Source organism: Elephantulus edwardii, unplaced genomic scaffold (genome assembly GCF_000299155.1).
Source record: "Elephantulus edwardii isolate Elephantulus edwardi_28Jun2011 unplaced genomic scaffold, EleEdw1.0 scaffold00102, whole genome shotgun sequence".
Classification (NCBI taxonomy): Eukaryota; Metazoa; Chordata; class Mammalia; order Macroscelidea; family Macroscelididae; genus Elephantulus; species Elephantulus edwardii.
The window spans coordinates 8,028,953-8,041,181 of record NW_006399852.1 but is presented as its reverse complement, the minus strand read 5'-3'; the positions used below and the strand labels follow the sequence as shown (position 1 = coordinate 8,041,181).

The following is a 12,229-nucleotide window of genomic DNA, read 5'->3' as shown; positions in this document are numbered from 1 at the left end:
TGTATATATATATTTCATATAATCACTCATTTATGTTGTGGTTTATATAATAAATTACTGTTGGTCCATGTTTATTATTACCCCATCTTTTCAAGACTTCATTGAACATTTCTTATTCCTTCACTCCCTCATCCTCCCATAATAACCTCTGCAGTCCTGGTGTTTTAATAAGTTCAGTAATGTGTTTTTATAATAATGTGGTCTCCCCTAAATAAAACTACCTAAAATATTGAAAAATGCGTGACGTCCATTTGCATCTGCTCTGATTTTACTGTGACTAGTTTGTCCTTTGCATTCCAATGAAACAAGTGTAATGTCTTTCAACTTTGCAGACAACATCTGGGGAAGATGTGCGGGACTTCACAAAGGTGCTGAAGAACAAGTTCAGGTCAAAGAAATACTTTGCCAAACACCCTCGCCTTGGCTACCTGCCAGTCCAGACAGTTCTTGAAGGTGACAACTTAGAAACGTAAGTTAGATTTTAATATCATATCATCTGTAGACTCTTAACATCAGTTAATGGCTCTAGGAAAATTGTTTAATACAAAAAACACTTACCTTCTTAAAATCTTTCCATTTTTTAAATAAAATTTTTTATTTCAGTAGTGATTTTAATGAAAGCTTTCAGAAAAGTTAGGTTTTCATTCATTCATTGTTGTGTATTTTTACACCCTCTTCTCCCTTCCCACCCCCAATTTATTTTTTTACCATATTCACTCATTGTTGTACCATTATCTCCTACCTCCAGTCCTCTTTGCAGTATACCTCTTATTCTCAGCTGTTAATGTATGTATTATGCCTAATCATATAGTCCTTTTAAACAGTTCTTTCCTTTATCTGTTCCAGTGCAGTGTTCATTATCTGTCCACTCTTATCCTATTCTCCTAAACTCCCATGTCAGACCTACTTTATAACAGTGTGGCTCTGCACTATTTGTCCTTTTGTGACTGAGATATTTCCATCAGGAAAAAAATCTTTCCTTTTAATAAAAATAAATTAAAGTAGCAACAGTCTTCACAGCAAGGATTTTTACTATGTGCCCTCGACAATATCAGACCCTAAAATAACTTTAGATAAGGTCCTGAAGTTTAAAACATATATTTTTATTGGCTATCAATGTCCTTTTTAAAAACTACTAAAGCAAACTACAGTATTATATTTGCTTTATTATTTTACTATTTTTTCCATTCCCCTCTTCCTGATGTGTGTAACTAACTACTCTTAGATTTTGTGCCCTTTTTGCCACTCTTCAGTATGAATCTATTAATAATACTGAGAAATTTCTTGCATATATTTATGCCAAAATCTCATAAGAATAGCACATTACTTTTCAAATCTGTGTTTCTCCTTGAAGATAAAGACAGCAAAATTGAGATAACTTTGAATATTCTATAGACAGTTTTCTTAGAAGTACATAATTTAAGTTGCAATGAGGAAAATTTAAAGAGCAAACTAGCATTAATACAGGGATATAATTTTGTATTTTAAAATAATTAGTTATCATTCGAAAGAACTGCAATTTCCTATCTTCAAATTACTCTTTAAAATGTTAGCATAAATATTTCTATCATGGCAACTTCCTTGAACATAAGTCTTGAAGATACTGAGCTTTTCTGACTCGTCACCACCAGAATGTCAGCCTGCAGAGCCTGAAGAAATTGTAGTTAAAGGGAGAATTGCCTTCAAGTTGAGCACAACACATAGCAGCCCTATGAAAAAAAGGCCTGAAGCCCCTCTACAACTATCGACATTTATCAAAGTTCATAGAGTTTCAGGAGGCATGTTATTTCGGAAGTTGATGCCACTCCTGCAAAATTTTCTGCTTTAGGCGGTAAAGAAGATTAGAATAAGAAATACATAAAGTGTGTCAAGTAAAACAGGAGCCCTGGTAAACCACTGTAGTAAAGCATGTGACTGTTTAACCAGAACATTAGTGGTTCAAACCTACCAGCAACTTCTTGGAAGAAAGATGTGATAGTCTACTCATGTAAAGGTTTACAGTTTGAGGGGAGCTCTGGTGACCTAGTGGCAAGGAGCTGCAACTACAATCCCAGAGGCTCACGGTTTGAATCCACCAGATGCTCTGCCGGGGAAGGAGGGACAATCTCCTCCTGTACCAGTGAGATCTGATTTGACGGTACACTCACACACAAAAATAATAAAATAAAAAAAATAAAGGTTTACAGTTTGAGAAATCCTTTGCACATATCTGCTGTCTCTTTGCAAGATCGCTGTGTTGAAACGGACTTGATGGAAATTGTATAGGTGGATTGAGTACAATTATTACGAAGCTAAATTCTCTCAATGTCATTAAATCAGAACTGACTCATAGCTGACTCTCCAGCGAGTTTTTGGAGGCTGTAAACCCCACGTGAAGAGATTGTCCGTCTTCCTCCCACAGAGCAGCTGGTAGATTCAGACTGACTCCTGTGGGTTATCCGTGCAGCTCCCTACAGACTACACCACCAGGTGCACCAGCTCTCAGACTGAGGCACCAGAGCTGTGAAGCTAAACTTTGTCTACTCTTTAAAATACTTTGCTTCAGTTTTGTTGATGACAAATATATCAGACAATAGTATATTCCAATGACTTAATTCTGTACCTCAAAATGTGAAATTAGAGGGGTAGATTCTTTAATTTGATTTCCTCCCACCCAGCGCAACCCTTAGAGAATGCCTAAAGTCTTGGGGCTTTGTCAAAATTATGTACAAATGCATCTGTTTTATTTGTGGAGCTGCTAGAACCTTGACCCACAACAGACAAAGCATAATTGGTATCTTTATCCCTCTGTAGGTAAAGTTACGTAGATGCACATGAAAAGAAATACGCATACGTAAAATGATCCATATAATACACATACACATTTAGAGCTTAAGAAAAAAAATCACTTGTTCAGAAGTATGCTTGATGTCAAGCTGTCTGAGAATAAGAAATCGGCCTTCCTAACTCTTTCCCCCTTAACACTCATTAGAACATAATTTATTTCATCTATTTCACTCTAAAGAGAAAAATTTTTAAAAATCTTAAAATCTGTATGAAAAGATAGCTTTTTGGTCCTCTTTTTTTCTCTGAGTATATGTGTAAGTTCTTTTCTTCAAAACATTGCATCAGGATACATTTTTGTTGACTTTAATATTTTTCAAATCGTTTAATTGTGCTGAATACCTTTTGTAAAGATAAAATTGTGCTTTCCTGGATATCAGATAAGTTAACCTTTGGAGTAACTGGCTCCTGAAGCATAGAATTGTCACAGGCTGCTTTCATTTAAGGGATAATTTAATAGACTTGAACTAAGTGAAGTGCCTTTAATGCTTTTGGTGAACTATCACCATTTTATAACCTCAGTATATTCCTTCATATGAGTTTTGCAGATAGAATTTTTACAGACATTTTCAATAATTTGCCTTTCAGTGTCAAAATTATCATTGATGTCAGCCATTGTACTCTGAGCGATTCTCTTCAAAGCTTGACAGAAAAGATGTCAAATGATTTGTGCCTTGATTTTGGGGGGGATATGACTGGAAATGCCTCAACCCCATCTAATGTGAACTTACCAGCATTTCCAGTAAAAGGAAAAATGAAAGGATCAGATGCTACAAAGATCCTTAGTGAAAAAGATTTATGAGCTCCTGGATACCGTGGGCAGATTGTCTGCTTTTTTGAATCCTAGCAGAACCCACTGCCCTCAGTTGAGTTCATTTTTCTACTGAGCTCTTCTGGTACAGGGCCACTTAATCTCCTGGTGTTAACAATTGATGTGAGTGGGAAGTAAAGAATTTGATTTCCTTTCTTCTTCTGTTTGTGGGAGGAAAACACTGGAGAAAAATCAGGGAAGTGGTAAATGTGTTAGAGTTATTTATGATGTTGATTAGAGTTCTCTTCTTCTTTCTCTTTCATCCTTGCGAAATGTGGTATCTTATCCTCTGTCCAGTAATTACACAAGCATGGGACAGATAAATGGGGGATGTTGAGTTCTTGCTAAAAGAAAGTAAACAAGCGGATACTAAGTCTTGTTCAGTTAATTTTGTAATGGCTTCTGTATGTTTTCTCTAAAATAAAATAATTGAATAGGACTTGATAAAAGAGTGTTATGTGCCATTGACAGTCAACTTGTGAAACAGGCCACAAGAGTATGAAAAACAATTTGAGAGCTGTGATAGATTGTTATTAGCTAATAAAAAGAGTTATATCCCTAAAAGTTTAAGGAAGTAAAAGAGCTTTTTCTTAATACTGATTAAGTTAGAATAGATGAGTTTCATGGTTGTTTTTAAGTTCTTGCTGTAGGCAATACCTAATTCATAGTGCATGTACAGGTAGAGAGAGTGCTGGACAGAGAGAAAGTGGTAACTAAATACATCTGGAAGATGAGTAGAAACAAATATTGAGTGTTTGGTGTTGCGGAGGGAGAGATTGCAGGTTAAGGAAGCAGGGTAAAAAGACCTGAGGCAAAGGTAGTTGTGGAGGTAGAAAGCTGAACAGAGAAGGACAAGAAAGAAGAGGGGAAAAAAATCAAGAGTTGGATTGTTAGGGTCCATGGGAAGGCTTTGCAATTTGTCCTGAGAGCAGTGGCTGGCCATTGAAGGTTAACAGATAAGGCACTGCGGGAATCCTACTGAACTTTGATGGATTCCAGAAGGCAAAAGACCAAAACCACGAAGACTAGTCAGGTGAGAACCTAACATCTTAAAAGGATTGAAAAGTCTTTCAAAGAAAGGCTGGGTTCTAGTCTCCATGATACCAGATGTAGTTGGTAGAGTCTGAACCTTTGCTTATTAGTGAATCTAGTGTGATTAACCAAAACATCCCGCCAAGGATGGTGAGTTTATGATGTGTTAGGTGTGAACCAGCACACAGACTGATTTTCTTGTCCCACTGATAGTTACAGCTTCTAACTATGCCCTGAGGATATAGCCTTGGGTTCTGTTATTGATTGGTTGGGGGCTTTGTACAAACTGAAATACTCTGATGTCAATGAGGCCTAAAATTTAATTTTTCGTCTTTGTTTCTTTTCTTAGAAATTTTATGACATACATCTTTTTAAAGGTCCTTCTGAGCATCTCTGCCCTCCAGCTCCTTTCCCCTGCCATTCTTATCTTAGTTCAATGAATCACTTCTGTGTTCTTGGAATTCGCTTCACAAGAACCAGTCAAGCAGTTTAACAAAGCTTTTCCAAGTCCCTATTAAGGGAAATATACACTTCCCCCCTCTTTTTTTTACTTCATGAGAAGTGTTGCAATTCACTTGGATTTTAGAAATAATCTCTAAAGTAGTTTCTATTTTTAGAAAGTGTCTTTAAAAAAGTCATTCCTTTGACATTTAACAGGTATATTCCAGAGCTAATGGAAAATAGAAATGTGAAAAGCAAAACTATTGAACAATGCTGTTATTTTACTATGTTCTACATGTATAACCAATTGCCATTGAATTTCTTTCAGACTCTTGGCAACCTGAGAGTGTTAGAATAGAACTGTATTCTGAAGGGTTTTAAAGGGGTGATTTTTTTTTTTCTTCCTTAAGCAGTCAGCAGGCTTTTCTTCCAAGGTGCCTTTGGAGGGACTTGCCCCTCCAATATTTCTAGTAACGGCCATGTGTTTTAACCATTTGTACCATATAGGGTCTCCTCATGTGAGTCGCAAAGGAATTGATGGCACATAACAACAACAAACAACAACAAGGGGCTCCTATCTATGGATAATAAAGCTGTTTAACTAAAAGCCTGGTTTTGAAAGCAAAACTCAAGCATATTTCATTCTTCATCCCACGAAGATAGTCTTATCTCTAGTTTTTGCCAACTAGAGATCAACTTGGCCTTCACCGTTGGCAGTGATAAGATCATGATAACTTTTCCCTTGATATAAATATATTGGAAATAGGAGAATCTTGTAAGTCTGCAATAATTCAACTGTTCCTCTTTGCTTCAGTCAGCATGAATCTTTTTGCAAGAGACTTTAATATTTTTTTTCCTTAAATGTAGACAATGTTCTTTATACTTTTGAATGTCCATGTGCATCAGTGCCCCTTTCTCTCAAAAAAGGAAAAAGGATTTGATTTGACTTTTTTAAAAGATCAGTTGTTTTCAAGATTTATTGTTTTGAGACTTTGGGGTTCCTGGGCAGTGTATAAAGTTGGGATGCTCAGCACTGAGATGATTCTAAATGCTCGAGTGCCTCGTCCTCTTGATTCTAGTAGAATTCAGTTTCCCTTTATCAGTTTCAGGCATTGCACTTCTGTTCATTTCGTTTCTATGTACCATCTTGTGTGAGCAACTTGCTTTGTGATTCATTTCAACTCCTTGATGAAGTTCCTATCTAATGGCATCTAGGGGAGGGTGTCAATGTTGCATAGTCTTCTAAATGTACTCGGCAGAAAGAGTCCCAATACATACCCCCCTGTGAGGCCGATATACTTCTTTGTCCGTGTAGGTTTCCATAGAGCATAGTTTTAATTTTTGTATTTAAATTGGTTGGAGAATAATCATTTTAAAAATATTTTCATTTTATTGCAGCTCTGTCCTCCCTTTGCAAGGTGATCTTTAGTATTGAACTTTTTCTCTCTGACACGATTTTCTTTTTCTCTAGAAAAACCAGGATTATGACTGAATCTCTCATTGGTATATTATGAAATACTAGAAGATTTCACAACTTGCAGCCAATTTTGAGAATTCTAGTCCCTATTTTCATTCAGACTGTTTAAAGATGTTTGCATTCTGTAATGTCTCCTGTAATGTTTGGGGAAAGGACCCTGCAGACCCTTGACTACACACCATCTCTTCTAGAATAAGCCCTGAATTGTTACTTTGGATTCTCCCATCGTGGCCCTCACAGCACCATACATTTGAGTGAAAATCAATGGAGAATAGCCCTCGTGGCCCATTTGTCGTAAATGGCTCTAAAGTGTTTGTTCTGTGGCTTTTGTTTCCCTCTCCCCCTCCGCAGTCCTATCACCCTCATCAGCATGTGGCCGGAACACTACGAGTGAGTATCCGCTTCCCCGTGTGCAGAAGGCGAATGTTCTCCTCTGTGTGGTTGGCATGGGGGTGATTACTAAACTCTTCTTCTGAAATAACAGCTCTGCATCCTGGGTAGCAATCCTAGTGGTTTCTTTGCATGGCAAATTCAGAATTTCCTAAGCTAAAACGTCCAGTAGCAACATCTGTCAGCAGTTGAGCCTAACACGGTTGCTTTGTGTTCCCTTTGCAGCCCCTCCCAGTCTCCTCAGCTGTTTCATGACGATACCCATTCCAGAATAGAGCAGTACGCCACCAGGTGAGGCACCCCGAGAGCGGCCGCCGCTGCACAGCCAACCAAGCGGCATCTCTTTCTGTAACATCTTACAGCATCGTTCTATTGTTGTTGTTGTTGTTGTTAGGTGCCATCAAGTCAACTGAGACTCACAGTGATCCTGTGAACAGTGGCTCTGGACCCTGCCCTGTCCTGAGCCAACCTCACCATCTCCGGCACATCTGACCCCAACAGGCCTTATTTTAAGAATATTTGTTTTGTGTAGTCACGACTCCATTCTTTTAGAATCTGGGTTCTCATCTTCTCACATTGTGGTTTGCACTTTACCAAACACCTGCTATATATATATTTTTCTTCTGTGAAGAGTTATCTCAATGAAATGTGATTATTGAACTCGTGAGAAGCCACACACTAAACAAACAGAATTTAGGTCTTGTAACCCAGTTTTAATGAATGAAAGTAGGGATGAAAGATTCTCAATAGATGGTGTACCTATGAATTACAATATCTTATTGAGTTAATGTCAATACTTTCTTCTACGGGTTTATTTTAGAGTCTCTCAAATAGTATAAAATATTGGATGATCTTAATGATAGCCATAAAAATGTCAGTAAAGATGTATAGGCTGGGCATCTTTGGTAAATAGTAATAAACCAGCTATTATGTATAGTTGCCAGCTTGGAGAAGGAATGATGCTGGGAAGTGGTGGAAGGTCGGTGAAGGAGAGGACAACTCTGAAGTAGGTGGATTGACACAGTGACTACTGCAGTGGGCTCTTGCATGTCAGGAACTGTGAACATGGCACAGGACAGAACAGGGTTCAGATTTTTTGTTCACAGGGTCTCTGTGAGTCAAACTTGACTCGATGGAGCCTATAACATAATTAAAAAGTGAGTGCAGGCAGTAGTATTCATAGTAGATTTTTAAGTACAATTTCTGGGGAAAGCAGGCTAGGTAGAGCTATTGGGGGAAAAAAAATAATTTCCAAAGGCATTGAGTTGGGAAGTAACATAGCTTGTTGAGGAACTGCAAGCAGGTAAAGGAGTAGAGGTGGGAGAGGCTACAGCTGGATGGGGAAGAATCCATTTGCTAATTTAGAGAAAGAAAGAGTGGAAGGGTTTTAAGCTTTGAGAGGAATGTAATCAGACACGCGAGAAGTTAACTTTTGCTTCTGTGGACGGCACAGAGCAAGATAAACAAGATGAAGGAAAATATCAGTCAAGAAGGTAGGTCACATTGGGTCATGACACATGTCAGACAAACACCTACAGTGAGGCCCTGGTGATAGCTTCAGAATTAGGTATTTTCATTATAAAATATTCTTAGGAGTTTTGTGCTTCTCTGTGGCTTTTCAGAATTAAGACAATTTAAGAATGACGGGGATGTGCTTCTAGTTGATTATCCCTTTGGGGGCTACCTTTCCTAACGTCTTTATTCTCACTTTCCAGATTGGCCCAGATGGAAAGGACGAATGGATCTTTCCTCACTGACAGCAGCTCTACCACAGGAAGTGTGTAAGTAATTGAGGAAATTCGCCCTGCTTGAGAAGGCTAGTGCTGGAATTAGGACTGTCGGAAATAATCTTCCTTCATTCTGGTTCTGAATTTTGATCCCAATCAAAATTGATAAGTGTGGTTGCTAAAATGTCCACACAGATTATATGCTTCCAAGCCATGATAGTGTAAATTGGATATGTTTATTTTCTTAGTTCATGAATTCATTAAATCTTGTATTTGCGAACCAATCTACCTTAATAAAGTCAGGTTGTTTCTTTTATAATGGTAGCTATGTATATGCTGTGATGCTAAACACTGTGACACTAATGTGTCAAATGTGAGAATGGTTACCCATGGTGGACAGTGTTTGGTGGAGCTCCCCAATTAAAACAAGCTTGGAAGCAGGAGTGGCTTCCACTTCCAAAATAGCTCACCTCCAGAAACGCTATGAACTTGGAGAAACGATGAAAATGATACAAGTGTTCAGGTCTTTCTATTCAGTAGGGTCACTATGAGGCGTCTACAACTCGACGGCACGTCTTTGTCTGATATTGTTAATTTAGTAAATGTGATTCCACAGAATTCATTTCTTGTTATAAAATCCTCTCTTCTGCTTACTGTTCTCCATAGTCCCTCCACTTGAAGTGTATGACCCATGCAAAGGTGGACATAAACTCCTGATCTTTACTGAGAAGTCTAAACTTTTATAGTAAAGTTTTATTTTATTATCAACTTTAAAAAGCTTCATTGACCTTAGAATATTTTTTTTTTAATTTAGGTTGTTTATTTTTCATTTCAATGAACATCTACAGAGATTTTGGGATTCCATTCATTCATTGTTGCACCCTTCTCCCCACACAAACCCTCCCCCCCACCCCCCTTTCTCCCTTTCCTGAAAAGCAAAAGAAAAACTCCCTCATTGGTACACAATCCCCATACCCCCAAATATAATCCACTCTGCTACCCTCATTGCATACTCCTACGATAAAAATAATGCCCTAAAATATAATACTTTTAGACTATTCTCTCCCCCATAGTAGAATATTTTTTAAAAACCTTCCTAGTGTTGTATTTTATCTAGTGTTTCCTCATCATTGCATGTCAACTTGATTATCTCCTATTATCCCACTGTTTGTATGTGAACTTAATTTTGGACATTATTTTCCCCTTTTTCCATGAAGCTACCAGTTTTTGTTCTGATTCTAAAAGACTTCAATATTACCACCTCTGCTTGATTCGTGCAGGTTCATTATGGTTTGCATTCAGTGGGAAGGTGCAAAACAGAATGTTTTTGGAAATAGCACTTAGATGTTTTATATTGAGACCAGGAAGAGTGCCAATTTGAAGTACTTTAAATTCTTCAACTAAGAAAATTTCTTTCAATATAATTTTAAATGGTTTTCTTTATTGCCAAACTTTTGAAAGTTATCAGGAAATTTTTCAGTTTTCAATTTCTAAGATTAGCATATTCATTCTTTAACAATATTACTGTGTCCAGCCATCTTTTTAAGAATATCCTTGTATTTTGCAGACTTTGGGATGTGTCACACATTATATCCTTCTGTAGAGACTAGGGTCTCCTGATAATGTCTCCCCACGGTACGTGAGACAAAGCCTCACCATCCATACTTCTAAGATAATACATTTCTTCCAAGATTTGTTCATTCATCTGGGATCTCGTGATGTTCATTCCTTTTCTCTAACACTATAATTCAAAGGCAGTCTTCTTTATGCTTTGGTTAGCTTTCATATGCATTTGTTGTTGTTATTGTTGTTGTTTTTATGTACCTCCCTGTTGCAACTGAACTTATAACTGGCCCTCCAGCTGGTTTTCAGAGGCAGTTTATTCATACAGGAGAAGACTGCCCATTTTTTTTTCCTGAAGAGTAGCTGGTGGATTTGAACCACATGCCTTTGGGTTGGCAGCGCACCTCCTTACTGCTATGCCACCAGAGCTCCCAACATGCATATGAGGTACTTGAAAATACTATGACTTGGTGAGATGCATCTTAGTCCTCAAGGAGACGTCTGTTTTTTAACACTGCTGCTCCATTTCCAATTATTCATGTAGAACAGCTTCTTGGGTTAACATTCAACCTACAGATTGAATAAGGATAGCTAAAGTATGGTATAATTCTGAGGTACACCTTTTCTTATTTTAAACTATACAACATATCCTTGTTCTCTTCTGAAGTCTTCCAATTACTCTATCTACAATTTCTACATAAGTACAATTAAGAGTTCTATAAGTCCAATCTTTTTTTTTTTTTTTTTTTTGCTTAATTTGTGACAACTCACATGATCTAATGCTTTTTTTCCATAGTCCATGAAACAGAAGTGATTCTCTTTTGGATGTTTCATTTGTTTTGCAATCTCTGTGACTTTTCTATCACCAAGGTAATAGTTCTCAACTACTGATCTTTCATCCTTTTTAACTTTCACATTCCATTTACCTATAATTATCACTACATCTTGATTCATGTTTGATAAATTTCATAAATTGGTAAAAAACTTCAATTACTTTGTGTCATTAGAATAAACCTTTAAATTTGAATAACAGTCATATTAACAGAAATGGATATTGTCCTATCTGGGACAGCACTGAATTTTCAAATAAATCCTGAATTACTCTTTTTGATGATGAATGTGACACCTTTCTTCTTCAGTTTGTCATTTCCAACATAATAGACCATATTACTGTTGAGTCCACAGTGGTCAATACTAGTTAGTGCCTTTCATATTCCTAAAGCCTGGGATTTCTATTTTCTAGCATTCCATCTCCTTTCTGACAACATCAAGTTTCCCTAGACTCATTGCTTGTACATTGCATGTTCTAGTTGTCAATGCATCTTCTCTTTTTGAATCATGACACACAGCAAAAGAAATTCTGAAGCCTTTTACTTCATCCATGTAATTAAGGTCAGCTCTTCCCCAGTTTTATTTTGACCTTTTCACCTGAAGTCTCATCTACTGGCGCTATTTCTGCCAACAAATAAATGTTCCACTACTGATCATAACAGGTTCCTTAGATAGTCTCTTCAGAAGTAGATCTTCATGTTTTTCTTAATCTGAGTTCAGCATACTGTCATCAAGACATAACCAACATTTAGCTGACTCTCCAACAGGTTTTCAGAGACTGTAAATCTCATGGAAAGAGAGTGTCTGTCTTTGTCCCTCAGAGAAGCTGGTGGATTCAAACTGCCTGCCTTTGGGTTGGCAGCACAACTCCTTACTCACTTGGCCACCAGAGCTCCTCTAAAATCTGTCCAGTATGGACGACCATACTGATACGGTGCTGACACCTGGCTTTTAGCATCACTATAGTATACAAACCAGCACAGTATAACAGACTGACAGGTGAGTGATATTAGTAAAAATTAAGATGTCCCATTTTAATGTCCACTGCAAATATTTGATAAATGATAGTACAAATGTTACATAACATGTCACCATCTGAGAAAATGCCTTGACAGTTAAAGAAATTTTTGTAAT

At 37.3% G+C, this 12,229-nt stretch overlaps 1 protein-coding gene across 1 annotated transcript in view; it reads left to right on the top strand.

The window, feature by feature from the left end:
• Window positions 1–12,229, top strand: part of UTRN (utrophin) — a 704,039-nt gene that overhangs the window by 670,203 nt on the left and 21,607 nt on the right. The window contains exons 65-68 of the mRNA XM_006891679.1: window positions 333–469; window positions 6,936–6,974; window positions 7,200–7,265; window positions 8,690–8,755. Of these exons, the coding sequence (XP_006891741.1) occupies window positions 333–469; window positions 6,936–6,974; window positions 7,200–7,265; window positions 8,690–8,755 (308 nt within the window). The remainder of the gene's footprint in view (window positions 1–332; window positions 470–6,935; window positions 6,975–7,199; window positions 7,266–8,689; window positions 8,756–12,229) is intronic.